Below are 25,098 nucleotides of genomic sequence, written 5' to 3'. Positions count from 1 at the left end.
TCAGCTTATTGTTGGCCATCCGGAACCTGCATCGACTCTATTTCTTACGCGACGCAGGTAGGAGCAGGCAGACGCATTGGGTGGGGGCCCGGGCAGCACTCTAGACGTTCCCATCACGTGAGGATAAAAGCAGATGACAGCGCGTGCACGCAGAATCAAAGGTCGACTCCTGAGGTGGAAGCCGGGAGCTTTTAAAACTATTGGTATTTTCTTTCATTCCTTTTAATATTTTGTGTTGCGTCTCACCCCCCCCTTAACCTCACCATTACCCAGAGCTCACCTCACTCAGCTTATTGTTGGCCATCCGGAAACTGCACCGCCTCTATTTCTTACGCAATGCAGGTAGGAGCAGGCAGACACATTGGGTGGGGGCCCGGGCAGCGCTCTAGACGTTCCCATCACGTGGGGATAAAAGCAGATAACAGCGTGCGCGCAGCGCGCGCGCGCCGGCAGCGCGCCAAAGGCACGCTAAAGGCAAGCCCGTCTGCGCCCTTCCGGGCCCAGGGGCCAGTTGCCATGCCCAATTCGTCACCTATTCATCTGCCTCTCTGAAACAGATGCACACCTTAACTTGGTGCCTCCCACAAGAAGCCCTGTCCTCTATAGTCGCACATAACCTGTTCCTCAAACGGAGTAGTTTCCCTGAACTACAGACCACAAATGTTTATAATCAGAGACCCCTGAATCAGGTTAAACCCAGAGTTGTGCCTATGTCAATCTATTATCTTAACACTCGCTCCTTTGTCAAGCATCAGCTGGCTATTTTTCTACTTCTGGCTACTGATAAACCTGACGTCCTGCTATTGACCGAGACATGCCTCACTGCTGACTCTGCCCCTGACATATTGGTGGGACTTCCCCCTGACTATTACATTATCTGCCAATCGGTGCTCTGGCAAGTCAGGCGGGGGAGTGGCTGCTGTTATTCACACTGATTTTAGGTTCTGCTCCTTGTCAAGTCTTCCTCTCACAGACACCGAGAATATAGTTATAAAATTGGAATCAGCTAACGACTCTTTGGTCTGTGTCTTATTATATAGACCACCTAAGCAGATGCCTCTCTTCCCGTTAGCTCTCAGCGAACAGATAGCTAAACTGGTGACTGAGCATGCCAAGGTCCTCCTTGTGGGCAATTTTAATTACTGGTATGGTGACCCTCATGAAGGGCCCCAATCAGCAGAGATGTCTGACTTGCTCAGAAATTTAAATCTCTCCCAGCTAGTTTCATCCCCGACACATTCGAGGGGCCGGATCCTGGATCAAATATGGATAAGTGGCCTGACTACTTCCATCCCTATTGCCTCACCCTGCATCTGGTCCGATCACCATCTGTTAAAATTCACACTGACACGCTCTTTTACTAATCAAATCAATGCGATGGAAGGAGGCCTTGCCAGGAGGTGTAATCTTATCAATAAAGATGACTTTCTCAACACACTAGCTGATACAGCTCCACTCCTTGACTATGCCCCAGAAATGGGAGAAAGTGTGCTCCTCTTGGCGAGACTATAGAGGGTTGGTGTGATGGGGCGTTGGGCCATGTCTGTCCAGCAGGATGGGAGGCTTATGGGACGACACACAATGTACATCACCTGATGCATCTAATGTTTCTGGATTAACTGATTTGCATGCCCCTTGGAGATTATAGTATCATGCTTCAACCCTACCGACTGTCTTGTTCCTGTTCGGATTTGAAAAACAATTAAAAAAAATAAAAATTCATACAACATCTATGGAGTACTCCAAGTGTGGGAGGACTTGGTAAAGCACCTGACTTCTGTGAGTACCCAGGCCCTCCACATATGACTGGGGATTCTGGGACACTAGTCATGACCTACTTCATGGATTAACCAGGGAAAGCTGGTAGGCAGTCACCCACATGCCTGTATCCCACGTCTATCAGCTGCTGCCAACCGTAATGACCTTACCAAGCCATGTTAAACACAGTGACACTTGGGGTACCCCTATCACCTAACACAGTGTAGCGCTTGATGGGTAAGCAGCATTTCAAAATCCTGTTCAGCTCTTGCCAGGAGAATTACGGCCTGGATCTCCCGCACAGGAATACATACCAGGTCTGCTGGATGCTACAATGAGCATCAGGTTGTCACGTGGTCCTTAAAATACTCGCCGAAGAAGCATACTATGTAGTCGGGTGGTGCCTTACCCAGTCCTCCCACGCTTGGTGTATTTTCGTAAATTAATAGTCCGGGTTAGAACAGAATCCTTTTAATGTTTTACTAGTGTTTGATTGTGAGGCCGGAATGTCTCGAGTGGGGCCACCTACTTATTGAATAGTTGTAAGGCGAGAAATCTCATACCTACATTTTACCCACCCAATTCTGTCAATCCTATTTTCCCTAGTAATTTTTATTAAACCTAGTGAAGTATCCCTTAATTGTTTCATGGCGCATTCCGTTTGAAAGACCAGTTTACAAGGACGTACCATGTTAGTAAAGTTAATATTTGAACATTCACTGCTGCGTGTGTCATGCCACTGACAACTGGTTTTGCTGTAAAAGGCTCTGATCATTTGTTCGTTAGGAAAACCTTCAGTGCTTTTTTTCTAGTAGAAATATTATTTCCTTTGATCAGGGACGTGTCTACAGACCCCACGTGCTGTTCTATTTGTTTCATGGCAGTGCCTATCTTGAATGTTTTCTTTCTGAAGTAAAATTCAGTTCTGTATAATTCTGTTATTTTAATCCCGTCCGCGAAGGGTCATTGCACCCAAGAGATGTACTTGCCAAATTTTCCTGGAAAGTATTTTGAGGTCGTGCGCTGGTAGATTTTGATGAAAGGTCTTTGCAGCAAATATTCATAACTGAAATGTAACCTCTCCTTCAATCCCTTTTATTTCTGCTGCGCGTCTGTTGTCTGGTGTTATTTTTCTTGTTCCTTCGTTGATACCAAAACGGGGTGCCATAGTTTTGACACCTCTCACCAGAAAAAAAGGAAGGGTTACCTCATGACCCAAAACATCATGGGTGTTACCAGCTTAGATGGACAGTTTGTGGTCCGTGAACAGTTGTTCTGGTGTCCTGCTTTGGTAGATGCTGTGTTAATTGACTTAATTATATTCATTCAGGTTCAGTTCATCATTTCGGACACCAAACAAATGGTGGACGATGTTCTTGGCACAGTTCACCTCCTTTGGTCAGCTGAGCAGCTCCTGTCCGATCTGCTTCATTCAGGTGCTCTCTCTTCTTTGATCGCAGCAGGGCACTGCCTCGTTCAGCACCATGATTCCTGTTGTAATGTTGCATCCAGCTGTGCACTGTCTGCTTACCCTTGCTCTGGTTCCCTATATCTCAGCCTAAACTAATAAGAAGGGCAAATAAATGTTACCTCTAACCTTAAAGGGCTGTATTTTCCTCTCCTACCAACTTTCAAGACACAGCCACATTCCCTGACAACTGGAAGCGTGCCAAAGTCAACCCCCTCCTAAAGAAGCCCTTCGCAGACCCGTCAGACCTAAAAAATTTCAGACCCATCCCACTGCTACCTTTTGCCGCCAAAGTCATTGAAAAGGCTGCCAACACCCAGCGAGCACGCTTCATAAAAACCCACAGCATCCTTAACACCTCTCCGTCCGTATTCCGCAGCAACCATAGCACCAAGACTGCCCTCCTCGCCGCCACAACTACATCCGCACCTTCCTCGGCCAAGGCCACATGGCAGCCCTTTTCCTCCTGGACCTATCAGCAGCCTTCGACACAGTCTCCCACCGCACACTAGCCACCAGACTCCTCGAAGCAGGCATCCAAAGAAAGGCCTTAGACTGGATACTTTCTTTCCTATCAGGCAGAACACAGAGGAAGATTCCCGCCCTCCCTCTCGGAACCGACAGAGATCAGATGCGGAGTAACTCAAGGATCCTCCTTCAGCCCCACGCTCTTCAACGTCTGCATGGCCCCCTTCGCAACCATCGTCAGAAACCACATTGTCTCCTACGCCGATGATACTCTGCTCATCCCCTCCCTCACTAAGGAACCCGACATCACCATGCACAACTTCCAAGAAGGGATAAAAGCCGTCTCAACCTGGATGAACACCAGCTGCCTGAAGTTCAACTCAGAGGAAACAGAAGTTCTTATCCTTGTCTCTACCCCCTCCGTATGGGACAACACCTGCTGACCCCCCGCCCTCGGACTCACCCAACCCAACGGACCATACACGCAACCTCTGCATCATATTGGACCCTTCACTCGCCAAGAACCGACAGATCAATGCCGTATCCTTCACATCCTTCAACACCCTCCGTATAATTCGCAAGACATTTAAGTGGATCCCCTCCGACTCAAGGAAAACCATCACCCACACACTCATCACCAGCAGACTGGACTACGGCTATTCCCTCTATGCTGTAATCAACAAAATCCTCCTCCGCAAACTCCAGACCGTCCAGTACGCCGTAGCCAGACTTATCCTAGATATCCCACAACACAACCACATCACCGAACACATCCGCGACCTCCACTAGCTCACTGTTGAAAAAAGGAAAACCTTCAAGCTCCTCACACATGCCTACAAAGCCCTCCACAACACTGGACCACAATACCTCAACGACAATCTCCTTCCACGCGCCCAAGAGAAGCCTCCGCGCGCCCAAGAGAAGCCTCCGCTCAGCCGACCTCGCCCAAGCCACCGTCCCTTGTTTCTACAGGACCAGAGCTGGTGGAAGATCCTTCTCCTACCTCGCAGCCAAGACCTGGAACAAACTCCCCCTTCACCTCCGACAGAGCATGACACTGAAACAATTCAGAAGGGGCCTCAGGACCTGGCTCTTCGAATGACCATTACTGCGCTGCTCACTCCCCACTCTACCCCCAAGCGCCTTGAGACCGCGGGTGAGTAGTGCGCTCTACAAAACCCCTGATTGATTGATTGAGGAAATGCATCTAAAATCTGAAGAGCACTATCTACCAAGGTGAATAAGGGCCCTTCTTTTTCATGTTCAACAAGTGCCTAAACATATTCTTTCTCTGAACTATTATTTCATAATCTTGAGAACAAATTAACGTTTCTGTTTTTCCCTTAAGATTAATGTTTGAATATTTAATATTATGCCCTCTCAGCTATGTTATGCAATGTCGTTTTACTCTTCCCTGATGCGTCTGTAACATTTACTCCCTTTAAAGTTTACCCTCCTATTGTAAAAGAGATCTGTGGGTCTATTCGGCGCTATAACAAAAATTAAACCGAATAGATTAGTCCCTAATCTACTGACACTCTTTTAGTTAGCTGTATGTGCTTCTTTTTAAGGCATAAGCCTAATTATAATGCAACTGAATAATTCAACAAGTTGACGTCCAAGACAAGTACTGTGTTGGTTCATCCCTCTTATATTTTGCTCAGTCACCACTTTTTCTAAACTAATATGCACCCACTTACACTCCATCACCTTAAGTTCATTATTGTTGAAGGTCTTTTGTATTAGGAATTCAGCCTGAAATCAAGATGCGTGACCACTGATTTACCATACTTGTGGTTTACTGGTGATGGTCATCCCTTACTTGGTAACCCGGCCTGAACAAATTCTCATCACCTTTCTTTACCCTCCCTTTATTTCTCAATTGGCCACATTTAGCTGGCTCAGTTAGCCCTCCTCTAGAGAAAATGTGGGCTCTCCTGTTGGTCAAGTACGCACTGGCAGCAATTATACACTTTTTGTGTGTGCAGCTTCTGATGGGATAGTTCTAAGATTGCCCTCTCTTGGATCTCATCTGTTAGGATAGAGTCATATTGCTGGGGCTGCTGACTTACCTTCTCTTAGTACTGGGTTCCTTGAATGCCCTTTTGCTCTCTTTCCTCTCTGCACCCACCACTAGAATACACTGGAAAACAGAGTTGATAATCCAATATAACAAGTCACACGAGTTTCTGCTTTTGGTGAAATGTCTTGGTCATTTCCCTTTTCTCTCCCATACTTTTAACATTCTAAGGCACTCATTTAGAGTTTGGGTGAGCAGGAGCTCTGCATTAAGCTCCTACGCCCCTTTTAGGTGGGGGAGCCACATTTTGACTGTCAATGAAGCCATCCACCACAGGGCCTTTGCCTCTGATGCATCTGGAGGGACCTCCAAGTTAGGGTAGCTAGGGTTGACTTCCTGAAGCCTATTTTCCCAGCTGACGCAAGTAGGGAAAATAAACAGAAAAATCACTGCGCAACGCGGCCGTTTTTTTTTTATTTAAAAAAATAAACATCTACTTTCGATTGTGAAAAAAGAAAGAATAATGTATAGTGGAGCACTTGGCATTCAGCTTTGGCAGATGCAGTCTTGCAAAGACATCCCTACTGACACAGGGATCTCAAGATGGGGCAGGTGGTCCTCTTATGGGTGAGCAGAGGAAAGGTCCTCTGCCACCCAAGCAGGCAGGCTTGTCGAGCAGCAGAGGCTCAGTGAAATCCCAAGTCTTGTCCTAAGTGAAAAGGCAGTCCTAAATCTGCAAATCAATCAGGCTAGGTAACACTTACCAAGCTAAGAAAGTGTTCCGTGCTTTTCTATGTGACTTGATGTATATAGCAAAAGAACCAGCAGTGCGCTCTTGTGGGTACCACACAAGCATCCTCCCTTTTCGGTTGTCCATAAATATCTGTCCACTTGCTCCAAAAAGGTGTCTTATCATAGGACTTTGGAAATTGGATCAGTGTCCTCTGTATTTCACTGTCCATACTGTTGAGAGTTTCTTGCTTCAGTTGCATTTGGTAGACATTATGCATGCTGTGTTGTTCTGTTGAACCAACAATTAAATCATGTAATTGTCTACTGCTATCAGCATTTTCAAGTATGACTGTTCAAGGTCATTTTTGTGTTGTCACCATCTTTGGGCTTCTTCTGAGCTAAAGCTTTTGCCTGTGGAAATATATTTCCATCTTAATTCAGAATTTAGATCTCCAGAGCATCTTTGAATATTCCTGTGTATGTTAGCCAACAAGCATCTGCCACTCCATCTCCCAGTTTGGGATCAAGATAAAAGTTGAGCTTTTCTCTAATGAAGAGGTATCAGAAGAAATTCTAATAATAGTGAGACACTTCATGCTTTTACCCATATTTAAGCCACCAGGGAAGTGGAAGATTCCCTATACTTAGTTTCCTTTTCTTTTAAGAGTCCCAGCGAAGTCTGAATGACGTCACAGGGTTTTAACTCTCACAATTTAGCATTAATCCAACAACAAGAAACGGCAAAGTTTTATTGAACATGCAACTCAAGTTTCCCTAACTTTATATGCTATTTCCATAGATTAGATTACATATTTTACGGATAAGGCAAAAACCTAGTAAATGCAGCCACCTTCAGCCAAGCTAGTCTAGCATACATCACAGTTGACGGGAGATTTCCACCACTGTGGGGGGTACATTAGAAGATATAATCAGTAGAGGATACCCAAATGAAATTCAGTAGGATGTAGCATAGGGTACTTTTTAGATGACTTTGGATGCCAGAAAAAGGGCCTGCTCTAAATTCTACATTTACACAATAAAACCCTCATCGATTTTCATTAGGATAAGTCTTTCAAATAGGTTATACAGTTTCGTTTTCATTGCAGTAATCTCAGGACCTCATAATGTTCAACTTTTTATTAAATTTCTTCTGAGGAGCTTAAATGTGCTGAGTGGTGATGAGTTTGAATGCAACACAAATATCTGTTCTCAGCAAGGGACCCCTCTCATTTAACCTCTTCCCTGTATAGACTGGTGGCTGTAAAACCGACACGTCTTATAGGTCTCTCTAATTTCATTGACGACATTTGGTAATTGCTGCTCAAAAGCACTCCAAAATTGTAATTTATTAACACCTCCTCGTTATGACTGGTTATGCACAGTATTGTCACTGCATTAACTGCTGCCCTGAAAATAAAACTAACTGAAACCTACTGCATGAACGCAGTACTTGATGTAAAATGTGCCCACTCTAAATGTTTTCCACAATGCCATAGTCAGCGGTGACACTTTATTCATCCTCACCGTGTTCTTCTTGGACCAGGGACAAACTGGTTAAGCTCGGAAAACAAGCTCCCTTCAACGAGAGTTACTAAACCCAGTGCATCATAGTCACTTGGTGGCAGCTGAGAAACTCCATTAAATATATATACTCAGTATGACCCACAATTCTAAAGGCTTAGTGGTACATGAATTTTCTTGGGTCCCAGTACACTGATTTTGGCACATACTTTTATAATTTGTATTTTGGTATGGGTTGGAAATGTAAAGCAGAAATATTGCTGAAGTTCATTTTTTAAAACCTAGGTGAAGGTGAGATCAATTCACGGCCCTACCTAACACGTTGCTACTCTAAATGTGGTTAAATCTCTGGGGGTAAAGAGTGTTTTGTTGGTAAGGTATTCAAACTCTTTTACATATATTAATTTAATGAGGGATATTATCGGAGTCATTTTCTGTAGCAAAACCATTCTCACATCACCACGGTTTCCTGTCAAGGAATGTCTTCCAAAGGTCTGTGCCTGAATACACTAACAGAGTTTCAGCAGTCAGGCCTTTAGGTCATATTACCCATAATTGCTTCCCTTTTTCTAAATTAGACCCGCATAACATGATTTGTCCTCTCAGAAATTATCACTGGGAAAACCAACTTTCTGCTCTCCATCACCCAGCTCATAGGACACATTTCGGGCCTCGTCTCAGATTGTATGTCCTGTGCTCCACAACCACCTCTAAACAACCAGCATAGCCCTTGCTCTTGGACTGCAACTTGCCGTTCAGGTTTAAGGAGTCTGACCTGTTAATTCTACCTCTAGTCAAAATGCAGATGCAATACTAGTAGCTACTTTGGACAATGAAGCAACTTCTCCAAAAGCCATCCTATTACATAATACAACCATCTAAACCAATAGGCTGTTTGTGCTGTGAAAACCAAATATCATAAGCCATAAACCAATACAGTTTCAAAACGCTGTTTTGCCACCATGTGGCCTGTTGATGGTTGTTAGAAATGGTGGTTCTGGTTGGCTTAGGTATTTTTCATATCTCTGATGGCTTTTTGTTGTTGTGATTTACATTTTTTTCAAATGAAATTCTTCTTTCCTACCAATTGATTAATTGATGAAAGAACTACCTGTTCATAGGCTGCTATTTCCTTGGGTATGCTGTGGGCCAGAGGGACAAATTTGGACTGGTTTGTCAAGTCTGGGGGTTCTTTGGGAATATTGTTTTTCTTTCCCGCAAAGAAGGGTTTTAGTCTGATTTTTTTGGAAGAACTCAATCGCTTCAATTTTGAGTCTTGTGAAGGCTGTAGATTTATTTGGGACGAACTTAGTTCCCAACTCCAAAACAGATGCTTCTTCTTTAGTAAGTTGTTTTTTGGATAAGTTTACAATAGATATTTCTTTTATATCTTGTAGAACTGGCGCCTTGTTTTCATTTCCCATGGTTGCTGCTGTTTGAAACGAACCCTTGTCTTTTGCTGGCCTCTTTCCAAAAAAGACTTCGGTCTTTTGGAGGAACCTTCACCTTGATCGGACTCTCCTGTTGAATCCGAAGATAATGATTCAGAAAAAGTGTTTATGGATCTTCTTGAATACTCGGACCGTGCTGAACGTGATCCGGCTTTTGAATAGGTCGTCTTTCAAATAGGGGTAAACAGTCTCAATATTGAATGTTTTGGTAACCTTCTCAAATTTATATGCTTTAAATATAATGGTGTTGTCCTTGGATGTCAAAATCTTTGTCAATCTTTTCGAGTAAAGTTTTGGCCTCCGCTACAGTGTGATTATACTTAATTGCTTGAGTTAATGATTCCAATTCCTCTGCTTCTTTTTTACAGCTCCTTTGAGTAGTCTGTCGTGTGGACCATGAGGTCTCGGCTACATTTTGTACTGATAAAGCGGAACCCTTTCTTATATTCAGTGTCTTTTGTGAAAATGCCACTGCAATGCTACGGCCTTTTGCGAACAATTGAAAAATAGGCGTTATCCAAAGAAATTACTTAACCATACCGTTAAAAGAGCTTGGTACACTCCACGTGAAGTTCTACTGCTGAACAAAACAAAAACGTTACAACAAATAATGGACGGAATGCTGACAATGCAGACATTCTCCCCCAGTCAAGAGATCTGGGTTAAATCCATCGTTCTTTTGCCCACTACGCCACCCCAGTTCAGACATGGCCATATGCAAATCAGTCTTGACCCTGTGCCTCATGGGAACAGCCCAGCCCGAACTGCCAAGCCATGTCTTCCCTGGACCGGAATCAAGCATCCTAGGACCGGTTTCTGGCTATCAGCCGTCATCAGCCAGGATAGCTTGACTCCAGTGGCGTATTGAGCACGGGACCCACGTCTGGGCATACCCATCCCACTTAGGGCGAAAAGCGTTACAACAAACAAATAATGGACGGAATGCTGACAATGCAGACATTCTCCCCCAGTCAAGAGATCTGGCTGACGAGGGCTGAAAGCCCGAAACCGGTCCTAGGATGCTTGTTTCCGGTCCAGGGAGGACCTGGCTTGGCAGTTCGGGCTGGACTGTTCCCATGGGGCACAGGGTCAAGACTGATTTGCATATGGCTGGGTTCAAACTGGAATGGCATGGTGAGTAAAAAAACGATGGGTTTAGGCCCAGATCTCTGTACTGGGGTGAATGTATGACATTGTTCTGCATTCTGTCCCTCAATTGTTGTTTTTGCATTTGTCGAACAAAACAAAAAAGCCTTTAGAAAACTGGTTTGTCTCTCGACCTAATGGCCCGTACACTAACAAATTTTGTCAGATCGTGCTGAAGAATTTGCACCTTCTCCAAAATGTGGAATGTCCGTTTGAACGCCCAATTTTTCCAAAGAGGAAGAATACCAGCATTGGCCAACACATTGTAAGAGCGGAGTTGGCTGTGCTTAGTCAAAAGAAGGACCTACGGGCCCAATGAATTTGAAACTAATTGTGGGACACCATAAATATGGCAATTGTTCAGTCTGTGAATCCTCAGTTGAAAGAATTGAATTCAGATATAACACCCAGAAGAGGTCTCAAAGAATTTTCAAACTGTGAAACAAAGAAAGTCATCTACGCAGTAGTTTGCCCATGTCCCAAAATATACATTGGTAAAACAAACCAACATGTGAATCAACGCATAGTCCAGCACCGCTCCAGAATAAAACAAGCATTGGCATTGCCAATAGGTCTCGCCTTTGGGACCTTATAAGTGTTTAGCCATGCAACAGTTGCATAACTAAATACTTATAAGGTCCCAAAAGCGAGACCTATTGGCTATGCAAAGCGGCGGTGGGGCCGCCAAAGTGAAAGTGATCGCGATCACGATCAAACATCAAAGCGGCCGTGAAAGTAATTGCGGTAAAGCGCGGCGCGCGCGCGCCCGCGCACATGCACTGTAGCTCTAGGCTGGCCTGGTAGCACTTTTTGGAGCCCTCTCAATAAGTCTCGCCAGACCAGCGCATGCGCTGGGTCAGGCGAGACCTAAAAAAGGTGATGACACCACCCATGGTTACCCATTTTGTGGAAAAGAACCATAGTAAGAAGGAACTCAAATGGACAGTGCTCGCAGTGATCAAACACAATCCTCGAGGCAGAGACACAGAAGTGTATTTACTACAAAAAAAAGGCGTACCTCATATTAAAATTGAACAGTACGACTAACGACTTAAATTAAATGTTGTAACTATCTAAGACATAATGGCTTCCATTTACAGAACTCGACGTCCCATAATGCATCATAATCAGCTTTGGAATATGGACATCTTTATTGAGCACAGATACGTTAAGTGTTGACTATGATATGGCTAAAATATAATGTAGTGGTGTTGTTGATCTTTGAACAGCCCAAAGAAAAGGATTTTTTCTTGTCTCAAGAGTAACTCAATTCACAACTTGAAACCAGAGGGGCCGCCGTCCGGTTTTGATAAAGAGCCCACACAAAGCAGGAAGTAACCGCCATCGTCAGAACTGGGAATAACGAAGTTGGAACGCCGCAATTGAAAGAAGTAAGCCTCTCTCGTTTTGCTTAAATGCAATGTTACACTGCTGCCAGCAAAGGATTCCCTAACCGCGTGTCGGGTTTCTATCAAATAGAAAGAAAATACGGAGAAGTTCTTCTCGAAAATGTTTAACGCAGAGTACGCTTGGGGAATTTTTTTAGAGAGCCACAGCCTCACAGACTTACAAGTAAGCTCGAGTATTGCGACGTGAAACTGATCAAACAAACGGAATGTAGAATACAAATGTAACTTTTCTAAATAGTGTGTTCCATCTATAGGAGGGAACACAGTGACCACATTTGAACAGTTTCTTAAATCAAGACGATATGATTCCTGCGGTGACTCACTAATATCGAAGTAAGATATCCACAAAACACAATATGTTGGGCAAAGAGTAGTCCCAATACCATGCATTTACGACTCTTACTTATCAATTTTTTATATCATCTAACAGAACAGCCCGTGAATTCAAATTTTCTTCACATTAATGACGAAGAGTCTTCTAGCAATCAAGTTCAGAGTACCATTCAGGTATAGTGCAGTAAGCTCCCATCTAAACTGACACATAGAACAATAGAACCGGGGAATTAGATAAAAAATAGCAATACCGTGTTTTTTCATTTTTTAGATTACACCAAGTGAAAGCCCTGAAGAGGGCCCGGGGAGTACCTCCGGGTCTCGAAACGCGTCGGCATCTTTCTACTATTGAGGATTCTTTAAATTATGAATATAAGCAGCCTTGAGGGTGATTTTGTAACATTCTTCCCCAGTTGGCTTTGCTTTTGAAAATTCTTTTTCCCAATGGGCAGCATCCTAACAAACAGAACTTTATAAATCACATGAATTAGGATTGCTGCATGTATGAACTTCCTAAACAAAATCTGACTGGCGTACAATTCAGATTGTTATAATTGTTTTCATGTGTTTAGTGTATTGTCGTTTATTTTATGTCCAAGTAATGTAAAGTATTGTGTTGAAACAGTGTTTTCTCAATTTCAGACGTTCATGACATTTAAAAAATAGAAGCAAATGAAATAAGTGGTTAAATAAATAACCAGGATCAATGAATCAAGGCTGGGTCCTTTGTCTGTTTAAATAGATAACAGCATTGAATGTGGTGGCAAAGTGTTTTGTTGTGTAACTTTCTAAAAGTGGCATTTTCAGACCTGCCATTTAAAAACCAACTTCACTAAAATATACATTTTTAAATTGAGGGTCCAGAGACCCAAAACTCCAATTTTCTATCAGCTCCCAATCGGAAGATACACTTGTAAGATGTTACAAGGCAGGTCCAATGCTAACCTATGGGAGAGATAGGCCTCACTGTAGTGAAAAACACAATTAGCACTATTTCAGCAACCAGGACATGTAAAACACAACAGTACACAGCCTATCTTTTAAATACACTGCACCCTACCCTTAGGGCTACCTTGGGCCTACCGTAGGGGTGACTTATATGTAGAAACAGGCAAGGCCTGGGCCTGGCAAGTGGGTGCACTTTCCAGGTCGACATGGCAGTTTGAAACTGCACACACAGACACTGCAGTGGCGAGCCCAAGACATGTTTGCAAGGCTACTCATGTGGGTGGCACAATCAGTGCTGCAGGCCAGCTTGTAGCATTTGATCTACTGGCCCTGTGCACACACAGAGCACTATACTAGCGACTTATTAATTGATCAAATATCGAATCATGGAAAAAACATTTACCATTACATTGCATATGCACTTTATCACTGGTTAGCAGTGGTAAAGTTCCCAGATTCCTAAAGCCAACAAAAAGAAGGCCAGAAAACTAGGAGGAAGAAGGCAAAAAGTTTCGGATAACCCTCAATAAGGCCCAGATCCGACAATCCTGAAAGTCTAAAGTCTCAATGAAAACTCAACTGTGAAAGTAGCTGATAATTTTGCTGGAGGAGCCCTGTTTGAGTTCCATCTTTGAAACATCTACTAGTTTTCTAAGACACCATAACAAAAGAGTCATCACATTGGAGATTTGAGTCTCTGGTCCTGATTGCAATGTCACCATAGCTGCAAGCTAGAGACTGATGGATATCTATGTTCTGCTATCAATGGATTGTGGACAATACTCTTTGGACAGCGACTAGAAAAACTAGGATATTCGCCATGGCAGTCTCCTTGTGTTTGTGCAGATTACTCACCAAAGTTTCTGTGATGTTCAGAAACGTGTCATGACAGAAATTCAGTAGTTTTTTCAAAGTTTCGTATGGTTTTAACCATCACAACAAGGTGAGAATTCTCATATCCCCTCCCTTGACACAGGCCTTGTCGCAGTATCTCTAGAGAAAGCAACTATTAAGTGTGCTTTGATCCCTCTGTAATCTCCCTTATCCAACGTCTCGGGTAAACCTCACCATGCGTCATTGGCGGCTGCTCTCTTCATACATGTTCGTGGTTGAATATCTGTGAACCCTACCGTATAACCCATTTGCCAATTTCTTAAAAGGTCTGTGATGTCCACCAATTCATCATTAAACTCATGTAGCCTAGGGAGGGTACGTCTGATTCTTTGAAGAAAGAAGGAAAAAAAATAATTCTGTGTAACTTGATGTTTTAGCTGCAATTTATTTCCTTGTTCGGACGCTCGTCCAATAATCCCTGCTTTAATGCAGACACAGGTTTGTATTTGCAAGCTCACTTGCTGTAAGTTACTTATATTTTACATCTTTTTCCCATACCCGATTCTTCTGCCTTATATCACGGTCATCTTGTGAAATATTCCACAATTCATCACCATTTTCCCTTATGGCAGTCCATTTCCATCTTTTACAAAGTTACATGTTTTTCGTTTCTGCTTGTTATTTTATTTTCACTTATGAGTCTGCAAAGATGAAACTGAATTATCTGCTTTTACTGATTTAGTAGTTTTTATCTATGAGGAAGCAGTTGTTCAATTATTGATTAAAATTTTGTGCATTCTATCTGTATGAAGTACTTCGCTTCATATGGCTCATGTAGCACGATTGAGAATGACTGTTGATCTTGAAGATTCAAGCATATGGGTACTTGCTTGAGGATTGGGGTACCAGTTCATTAAAGTGTTTTACATTTTGTCTGTTGCAAATCCCATTGTTAAATATCAAAACTGTAGCCAAGCACAGGCTTGTTTGGAATGCATACATTTTGAGGATATGTACAAGAGGAGAAGGTAAGGTGCTGAAGTTTTAGCGTACAAATGCATAATCTTGGGTAGCCGCCAGAATAAAATCCAGATTCTGAAGGAATTATGAAGGCCACAGCGAGAGCAAGAGAAATGCTTTTCTATTTGGGAAGGTTAAACTGTGAGTTCCCATGTAACTGATGTGGTCTTACCTGGATCCCTGGAGTGCTGGAGAGTGTATTTCGCAATAGAAAAGAGTTTAAAGGTATTGGAGTACCAGGATACCGAAAAGGAAATTTATTCCAGAAACTGCAGGTCATGGGGACAAAATCTAATGAGGACTACCTTGGAGAAAGGGATGGCTGGGGGAATTGATAGAGACATTAAAGGGATTAAATGGTGCAAGAAACTACCAGGATTCAGGAAAAACGAACTTGTAGAAGTGAAGGGTTCATAGCAAAAATATTTTCATGTAAACGTCTGAAGTGACATATATTGAATATAACCCTGATCTTTAATAGAATACTCAATGAAGAAAAACAAGTGCTACTAACCTAAAAGATAGTTTAATTTGTCATATAGAATCAAATGCGAGACTGGGCAGGAAAAGTCTAGTAGATCAGTGCTGAATAGCATTGTGACTAAGCCAGCTTTGGGAAATGGGGTATCTTCAGGTAGACAGACATTTCCAATGTAAGTGCTGTCTGTATTTTCTGCGTGGGCCTTTTTGGCTTCAGGGAGTAGTAACCGGAAGGATAATTATTGACCATTGTGAGGTGCCAGAAGGGAAAATGACTGCATTCCTTTAAAGCACCTGAAAGAGAGCCTCACTGGTCATTGGGTCATCAAAACGGACGTCAGGCAGAAAGGAACGAGGCAAGAGAGATTTGGACACACGTAAAATTGATATGACGGGACAAAATTTAAATGGCGTTGGGCACTAAAAACGTGGTCTCTGCATTACAAAGAAAAATGGAAGGTGAGGTGAGTAAGGGAGACAGGCTTTAGTGGGAGGGTGGCTGGAATCTTTTAAAACATATATAAAATGACTGAGTGCATCATCTTTGTGATTATTGCAATCAATTTATGCTTGTTCAGAGAACAATATTTCCTTGCGGGACTATCTACAAAAACCCAATGGAGCAATCTTTTAGGAGAAGTGGCGAAGACCAACACAGTACATGAATTGAAAATGCGTAATGCAGACTTAACGAGAGGAAAAACGGCCACGGATAGTGTTCTGGAATTCTAGTGTAGTCTTTGAAATGGAAACCTGATAAGCCTGACTGGCTTGATCTGCTGTGAGTTTTCTTTTTGTTCTTATTTGTTGTGGAATTTGTAAAGTGTACGGATTCCTAGAATATTACAGTTGTGTGTTTGTTTGAAATAATCATACTTTGTCTCTTTTTATCAGGTTTAGGTAAAGAACTGGATGGTGTTTTTTGACAAATGGAGAACTACTTTCAAACAGAGTCGTATAATCTGGACAAGGTGTTAGATGAATTTGAGCAAAACGAAGGTAAGCATGAGTGCAACCTGAGGTTTCTGTTTGTAACTGAAGCAGACCAAGCCCAAAACACTGCAAATCCATCCTGGAGGGAGAGCGTAATCTTCTGGAAAGCCATCACTAACATATATATTTACTATTGTAATTAAGTGGAGACACTCTGGCGGGTCACTTGCATGGGGCACTGAGAAAGGTTTCTTTGTAATTACCCTTAGATACCAGATTGCAGGACAGAGGGGGAAACTCTGCAGGATGCTTATGGAATCTGCTCATAAATCAATGATAGATGTGACGTCCCCCCAAACAGACTTTGCACTGCTTTCTTAGGCACCTCTGAATGATATGTGCAGACAATAGGCCATTAATTTATCAGTCACAAAGATGGAATAAAATCAGACCCTTTTGTAAAGAAGTATTGTAACAGATTAACCTCATAATCGGGGTTGACCTGCCACAGAATTGAGACTTTTAGCTGTTGGGAAGAGTGGAAATATAGGCAACACAGCCCAAAAATAGACTTATTGCACAGTCAATTTGGTCAATGCAAGACTGCAATCAAGTGGTGGAAAGATCCAGCCCATCCAATAATGTATGCCAGTAGTGAGGGATTTAGATTTGACTGACAATGGAGAAGATAACATGAAAAAACAAAAAATGCAACATTTGAACATGTGAGCTCTGTTCATTGCTTTTGCGTCAGAGGGGCTGTAGCACAGCAGTATCACTTGAAACTTGAACATCCCTATCTATGGTAAATATATATTTGCAAACACAAAGCAGGTCCCACCATGGCTGGTTTGGGGGGGGGGCTGTATAGGGGCTGTCAGCTCGGAGACAATCCTAGATAATATCCCATGGTCGGTTGTACAGAGTGGGGTGATGCTCCTGAATTAGGCTAATGGTTTGTTGCTGTGGAGTGGAATCCTACAACAGGAACCTTTTAGAGCTTTCTTCTTTCAGGCTGCTTAAACCACAGTGTACTTCTCTCAAGTCTGCTTAAATATCTTGTATGAAAAAAACATGATTTTCTAGAATAATTGAAAAGATGTTCATCCAGTTGTCATAGGAGTCAAAATGGTTAAAGAACCACACATTGAAATCTTTTAGTACAGATAAATGACTCATTTCAATTTGCATACTTCACCTTCTGCAGCCCCTTAGGGATGGTTTACTTTGGTATCAGACAACAAACTGAGTGTAGTGATGAACGGATTAGAATTGTCTGTTGGTAAATCTGCCATGTTCAAAGATGAGCTCAATTGTTTCAAATACATTTTTAGGTTTTTGGTTTCCCACATAGAGCAGATTTATTTTGTTTTGAGGTTTTAAAAGCTTTGGGTAGAGAAGACTTGGGGTGTTGGGCCTTAAGTCAAAAACACCATTCATGAAATTCTGTTGCACTAGTATTGCGAGTTACTTGTTAATGTTAATAACTTGTTTGAAATAGCTCTTTATACCACACTCGCTTTGTTTTTAAGTGCTGTAAATATCACACGTTACTGTTAACCAGTATAATGGTAGTGCACCTACCGACCTTGGAAGAAAGGAATACGTTTGATTCGGACTTGGTATCTTCAGATAACTGTAGATGTAAACATGATTGTTAATTCACACATTCTTTCTCCACAATCCGTACTTTTCATTACCATCTGAGGTTGGTTTTCTGTTTGAAAAGTACATTATGCACTTGCCACTATCAATTTATTTTCGTATGTGTTTCTCCACAGTGTGTTGTTTTGAGACTGCTAGACTATTGAAAGGAAATGTCCGCTGATAAGTGCATGGTCTAAGTGAGCAGAACTGATTTGTAAGAGCTTTGACTAAACTAAATGAATTATTCCTACTACTTGTAAGGAGATAGATCACTGAATTAGAAATGAGAGAAGAATTGGTAACTCATTTGCGGACGTTAAACTCCAATAGTTCCTTTGAGAAACCTGGTTTGCTGTAATGGGGAAAACTAACAGTGATGTCTACATTACTGTGAGGTACACTTCCAAATAAATTGTCTGGACCTGCTTAGCATTGCTAATATCTTCGATGTACATAAAAGCTGTATGATTAGAGGTGAATCAGTTGAACATCAAATACCTTCACACTTAAGTATTTTTTTCTTTGCATGTATCAGTTTTAATCTTTTAGTCCTATTTTCCATCAGGATGCTTGAGGCATAACAAATGTTCAACACCAGCAGGTCCAGTGCATGATCTATCCAACACCAAAATCACACACTGGACCCCCAAATTGCTAAAATCCTCCCTCTGTGCCGCCAAGACTTCTTTGTTTCCCATTTTCTTCTGCTTGAGCTTCACTGGCTCAACCTGCCACACCCTGCTCCATGCGTTCGACATTAGATGATGTGATATTCAAGACGAATAAACTGTCTGTATTTGAAGAACTAGTGATCATTTGGTGCTTGAGCTAACGTACTGTAAGAATATTGTCACCAATATCACATTTTAATTCTATAGTAGCCTATTTTATTTCTACCGTACACTCCCTTTACAAACGTATGCGGATTAGATTTAGCATTTAATATCCTTGTCAACTTCATTGCCATTGTTTGCATTCTCTTGTGTGAAATGCTGTCCATTGAGCCACTCTCCTAAATATTGCTCTCCAGTGGCACGATCATTAAAGATCGTACATAAGATTGTTATTACACTTTCTTTCTAATGCCTAATATGGTGACCGTCATTGTTTCGACTAGGACTTCTGCATAATTTGGGCTACTGCTATGGTTGCAGGCCACTGCCTGCTTACATGTCTTGGCACTAGACTAGCACTCACTGATACCTGCCAATTGGTCCAACTGTAAGCAAAAAGGAGCTGGCAGATTGAAAAAGAAAGTGCCATGCAGAGCGGCAGCTCTACCGTGACCATTAGCTTCTGTGTGCGCCCAACCGGTCTTCGAATAAAAACATATAATTTGGCTTTGGTTCCTATCCATGCTTTGATAGCAAATGGTACTAGACACAGGTTTGATATGTAGTTTATCATGAAAAGACTACCTCAGAACTATGGTTCTTTTTTAACTCCTTAAACTTGATTTACATTAAATATGGAATGTTGCCTGCCTGAAACCCACTTAAGCGGCTTAATCGGTATCATATATATTTCTTGTGGAAGCCCAGAGGCTTCCTTCACATTTTAAACGGCCTGCCAGAAGTTAGCTCTGTGCATTCAAGGGGACTAAAGCCTTGACTCTTGGGACAAGTGTTGGCACCAAAATCGAATTGTGACTGGTCCTGTATTACTGTGGTCTATGTCTTTATGTAAGACTGCTGTGCCCTTTTCATGGGGACCCTTAATGGTTCTCTTTCAGTTAGCCAAATTAACCAGCATGGAGGTTGTGTAAAAAGAATTAAGAGAACACTCTCCATATCTGATAATTAAGCCCTTTTAAAAGATTCTGGGGGAAACGGGCTGCTGTCAGGGAAAATCATAAAGCCAGGCTTGCATTCTTTTTTGATAATCAATTTTATTCGTTTTTTGAACAAGAAAATACCAGCAGTAATCAGGGGCAGTATATTACAGCAGTTCTCCAGAATTGAATCTTTCATAGATTCACATGCTTGTATCTTCCCCGTCGTCATGGTGGGAGTCTCACGGTAACAGAATGACCACAGCAGTATAAGAAAAACTGCATAGCAAAATCCCATAGGGAATCATCTTATTTGGTAACCAAATCTCATCATTATGTGGTCCAAGACTCAGCCAGTGAGGGCAGGGCTAGCAGCCGATTGGCTGAGTCTTGGACCACATAATGATGAGATTTGGTTACCAAATAAGATGATTCCCTATGGGATTTTGCTATGCAGTTTTTCTTATACTGCTGTGGTCATTCTGTTACTGTGAGACTCCCACCATGACGACGGGGAAGATACAAGCATGTGAATCTATGAAAGATAATACTGGAGAACCATAGTGTACAGTTAAGTAACTAGTTTTTTATAAGACATCTCCACATTACATATACAAGGGGAGATGAATTTGCGATACACGATCCCATAGAGTCCCACATAGTGCACACAGTTCCTGAAATGAGATGCGTTTAGTGTATCTGCCCCAGCCGTTTGCCACAAACATTGCAGTGTTTAGCCGGACACCCTCTGGCCTCAAACATTGGTTTCTCTTGTGCTGCGCACCAGTCCACACCTCTGCGCCATTTCACTATACCAGGAGGTACAGGGTTTATCCAACTAGCAGCAATGTCTCGCTTGGCCACCATCATGGCAATATTAAGGAATTGTTTGTGAGCTCGGGATCCATCCGTAATTCCCAGGAGCATATTTAATGGGTTTATTTATAAAGTTTTGTCTAGCGCGAACAAGACCCAAGAGTGTATCCGAGTGCTTCACAGTTGAGGTAGGTAGGATAACAAAGTGTGCCAAGAGCAAGCATTACAAATGGGTTCAAGATAAATGTTACCAAAAGGTTCAAGACTAGAGCATGACAAATAAAATGATTCAGGGCATTTGGGAACAAAGCCGGATAGTTCCAATAATAGAGAGGAAAGGCAATGTCCACAGTACCAGTGGTAGCCTGCCATTCCTATTAAACACCGGATTACACAAAAGTAAAGGATAGCGAGCAAGCAATGGGAGAGAGACATTCCATAAATAGCATACAGACTTGTGGAGTGGCCTGTTCACACTGTTAAACCCAGAAGTGTAACTGTGAATTGGACAGGCAAATCATCAGAGAGGAGAGCAGTATTGATGCAGCTGAACCAGTACTTTATGGCAGGAATTTCAGCATTATGATTTTTTTCCCTTCTTATTTGAAGGAAGGGGAGGAAGGGATTCGACGAACTTCCGGTTGAAGGGAATTCCAAATCTTCGCGGCCATGCCAGAGAATGCTCTGTTACTCGTTTTCTTCGAGACGTACGGCCCCCCCCTGATAATTAAAGTTTGTGAGCCAAATAGATGGGGGTCTTGAAGTGCAGTGCTTTGTGAGTCAGGCAAGCGATCTTTAGTTGTATTCTAGCTTCATAAGGTAACTTTTAAGGATTTTAAGGCTGGGGAAATGTGCTCATTTTCTTTTTGTACCAGTAATCAATCTTGCTGCGGCATTAATGGAAGCTGTAAGTGGAACCAAGCTTTGTTTGGGGCGACCGCAAAGAGTGGAGCTGCCATAATCAAGCCTTGGCAATACTAAAGCTTGAACCACCCATTTGAAGTCTTCCTGTGGGAGGAATGGTTTCAGATTCCTTAGGAGCCTCATCTGGTGTTTAGCACCCTTGGTTGCATCGCTAATATGTTTCTGCAAGTTCAGGTGCCTGTCTAGGGTGATACCAAGAGATTTAGCAGAATCGATAATGTGGGGGGACTAGTTGAAGTCTGAGAGGTGATGCATCCAGATGTCAATCTTGGGGGCATGGTTAGGGGGAGCAATGAGGAGGAATTCTGTTTTGGAGGTGTTGAGCATGAGGTAGTTTTCAGTGAGCCAGTTTTGGGTGTTCATCAAGATGGAGTTGAGTGAAATGAAGTCTTCCGGGGAGGAGACATTCAAATAAAATTGGGTGTCATCTGCGTATATGTGAAGGAGAATGTTTGCTGAGTTCAGGGCATTAGCTAAAGGTTCCAAGAATAGATTGGAGAGTATAGAGGAAAGGGTGGACCCCTGTGGAACCCCCATCAGAACTGTAGATGGCTGAGATGGAGACTGATTCACTTTGACTCTTTGGGATCTATTGTGGAGAAAGGAAGAGAACCATTGCAAAACCACACCTGATAGACTCATCCGGTGTTCTAGTGTTTTGAGTAGTTTGCTGTGGTTAACTGTGTCGAAGGCAGAAGAAAGCTCCAGCAGAATGAAGAGGCTGGATTCATATTGGTCAAGCACCTTAAAAATGTCGTCCAAGATGTGAGTGAGTGCCGATTCTGTACTGTGGCCACTCCGAAAGCCTGATTGATGATGATCCAGCTGTTGGAATTTCTCAATTTGAGCACAAAGTTGAGAATGCACACACTTTTCTAAGAGTTTAGCCAATGTGGGGATGTTGGAAATGGGACGGAAGTTATTCAGATCTGAACTGTCTATGTTTGGTTTTTTTAGAATGGGGGATACTTGTGCAGCTTTTAGGCAGTTTGGTATCATGCCTTGTAATAGTGAAGCGTTAACAATCTTAGCCCAGATGGGAAGGATGGCAGCTTTAATTTCTTTGAATATGGGAGGAGGTAGAGGATCATGGAAGTGGTTGAAGGGTTTGATCGCAAGAAGAGTGTTGTAGATGTCGTTTTCACTAAGGGGTGTAAAGGCGTGCCAGGATTCATTGTTCTTGGGACTAATACTAAGGAGGGCGGGTAGTTCCTGGTGGTTAGGTGGGGCAGTGTGTCCTGAGCCTCGGAGAAGAGCCCTTTGTGATTCAAGGACTATGTTGATGCTTGATTTTTTTTCGAAAAAGAAGGTGACGAATTCATCACAAGTAGAAGTGCCTTCACCAGGGTCAGTGTGGATGGGTGCCTTGATCGATTGTTGATTAACAATTTTGAATAGTTTCTTGGGGCGATTTATGGCTCGATTAAGTTGAGACCTGAAGAAGTCTGCTTTAGCACTTTTGATTTTCTTGTTGTATGAACTCATGATGGCTCTAAGGAGGGTCAGGTGTTCGGTCAATGGTGACGATCTCCAGGATCTTTCAGCTGACCTTAGATTACGACGTTCCGAGTTAAGGTTGTGGTTGAACCATGGTTTGGAGATTTTGGAGGAGGCATTTTTTTGTTGTAGCAGGGCTATATCGTCCATGATACCGGAGATAGAGATGAAAGATGCTCATGTCCTCACAGATTTCTATAATGCCTCTGAGGGAGGAGACCAGGCTTTTAAACAGCAGATTGCTAGCTCTTCAGTGTTATTATTTCTAAGGTTCCTTATCCAGTGCTTTATTTTCTTGGGTTGAATGCCCTTCGCTAGCACTTCCCTGTTAATAAACAAGAAGATGTAATGATGGTCGGACCAGTCGCAAGGGATAATGGAGTCCAATGTGATAGTGTTACCGTTGGATATGATGAGATCCAGAGTTTCTCCCTTGTTATGAGTTGGGCTATCACAAAATTGAGTCAGCTCATGATCCAGTAGGAAGGATTTAAAACAATTCACTGCGTGATCATTTGGGTTAGACCAATGGAAGATTTGGGACATGAGAGGGTCATCGTTGGACGAGATGATTTCCATTAAATGCTCAATGAAGGAAAGATTGTCACGGGGGGGGGGTAGAATGTGTGTAACTTACAGACATGGCAGTTTTTGCTGGTAATGTTGATGCAGAGATATTCACTGGAGGATGGCGTGGTTCAGTCAGGTTGGCAAAGCGAGAGTGTATTTCTGTGGATACTGGCTATCCCTTCACCCTGTTTTAGCTCTCTATCCATGCGAATTATGTCATGGCTAGGTGGAACTAGAAAGTAGAGTATAGGTGAGAAGGAGTCGTTTAACCAAGTTTCTGTGAGGAAAATGATGTCAAGCTCATTGGTTAAGATGAGATCGTAGATGTCGGAGGCGTGTTTACTTGCTGATCTGCAATTGAGTAGAGCGCATTTCAATTGGTCAGTTAAGTGAGGGGTGGATGCTGGGAAGATATTGATGCGCTGAAGGTTGTCAATATTTATGCCTCCCAGGTTGTATGAAGGTTATCTGTAAGGGTTAGCTTGGATGTCTTGAATTTGCCCCGTTCGGAACTCGATAGGTGATTGGGAGTAGGATAGGAACAGCTCACGGATCTCAATAGATGAGGCCAGCTTTCAGTCGTCTGGGGCGGGAAGAGGTAATCAGGAGAGGTAAAGTTTTCCAAGTATGGTGAAAGGTGTGTATGGGCAGAGGAGGAGCTGCGCCCTCCATGATGATGGGACGATTCTCTATAATGCTAAGGGATCTGAGAAGAGGGAGGTGTACGATAGGGATGTCTTTCAATTCCTGAATTTCCTTTGTGAGAAGGTGCAGGTGGCTAGATATCTCATGTAGACATACTGCCCAATCAGGGAGTTGATTGATGGGTTCAGGAGGTGAGGTGGGGTTTCGGGGGATAGCAGAAGGGGCCGGGGTGACCATGAGATAAAGGGAGCGGGTTAGTCATAGAGGTCTTGTGGCTTGCCACTTAGCGAGGCGAACAGGTGTTTGTAAGGCGGGCGATAGGGCTTAAGTGGGGCGGATGGGAAGTGGAGTAAGCAAGATTGGGTGGGATGGGTGGAAAGGGTTCCAAGGAGGACGGGCGGGTGGATACGGATAGGGCTAAAGGCGAGTTAGGTAGGATCAAGCAGGGAGGTTCACCGGGGGAGAGGTAAGGCAGAGGGGCTAGAGAGGATTCCACTGCAATGGTCCCAGTAGATAGCTTTGTGGAGTTTGGAGAAGTGAGTGAAGCTATGGGTCCAGGATTTGAGTGAATCACTGAGAATAAGGACATAATTATTCTCAGGAGAAGCAAAGTCAGGGAGCTGAGTGGCACAACGCTTACCTAAGGCATGCAGAGGGATATGAGTGGAGGTTGTCATCACATGCATGAAGAGAGGTGTGAGTGCGAG

The 25,098-nt window shown here is 42.9% G+C and overlaps 1 protein-coding gene across 1 annotated transcript in view; it reads left to right on the top strand.

The window, feature by feature from the left end:
- Window positions 1–25,098, top strand: part of ZFYVE9 (zinc finger FYVE-type containing 9) — a 565,807-nt gene that overhangs the window by 209,918 nt on the left and 330,791 nt on the right. The window contains exon 3 of the mRNA XM_085602620.1: window positions 16,483–16,587. Within this exon, the coding sequence (XP_085458746.1) occupies window positions 16,518–16,587 (70 nt within the window). The 5' untranslated portion in view covers window positions 16,483–16,517. The remainder of the gene's footprint in view (window positions 1–16,482; window positions 16,588–25,098) is intronic.

This window comes from Triturus cristatus, chromosome 4_2 (assembly GCF_964204655.1).
Source record: "Triturus cristatus chromosome 4_2, aTriCri1.1, whole genome shotgun sequence".
NCBI classification, from domain to species: Eukaryota; Metazoa; Chordata; class Amphibia; order Caudata; family Salamandridae; genus Triturus; species Triturus cristatus.
The sequence above is the reverse complement of the archived record's forward strand: the minus strand, read 5'-3'. Positions and strand labels throughout refer to the sequence as shown.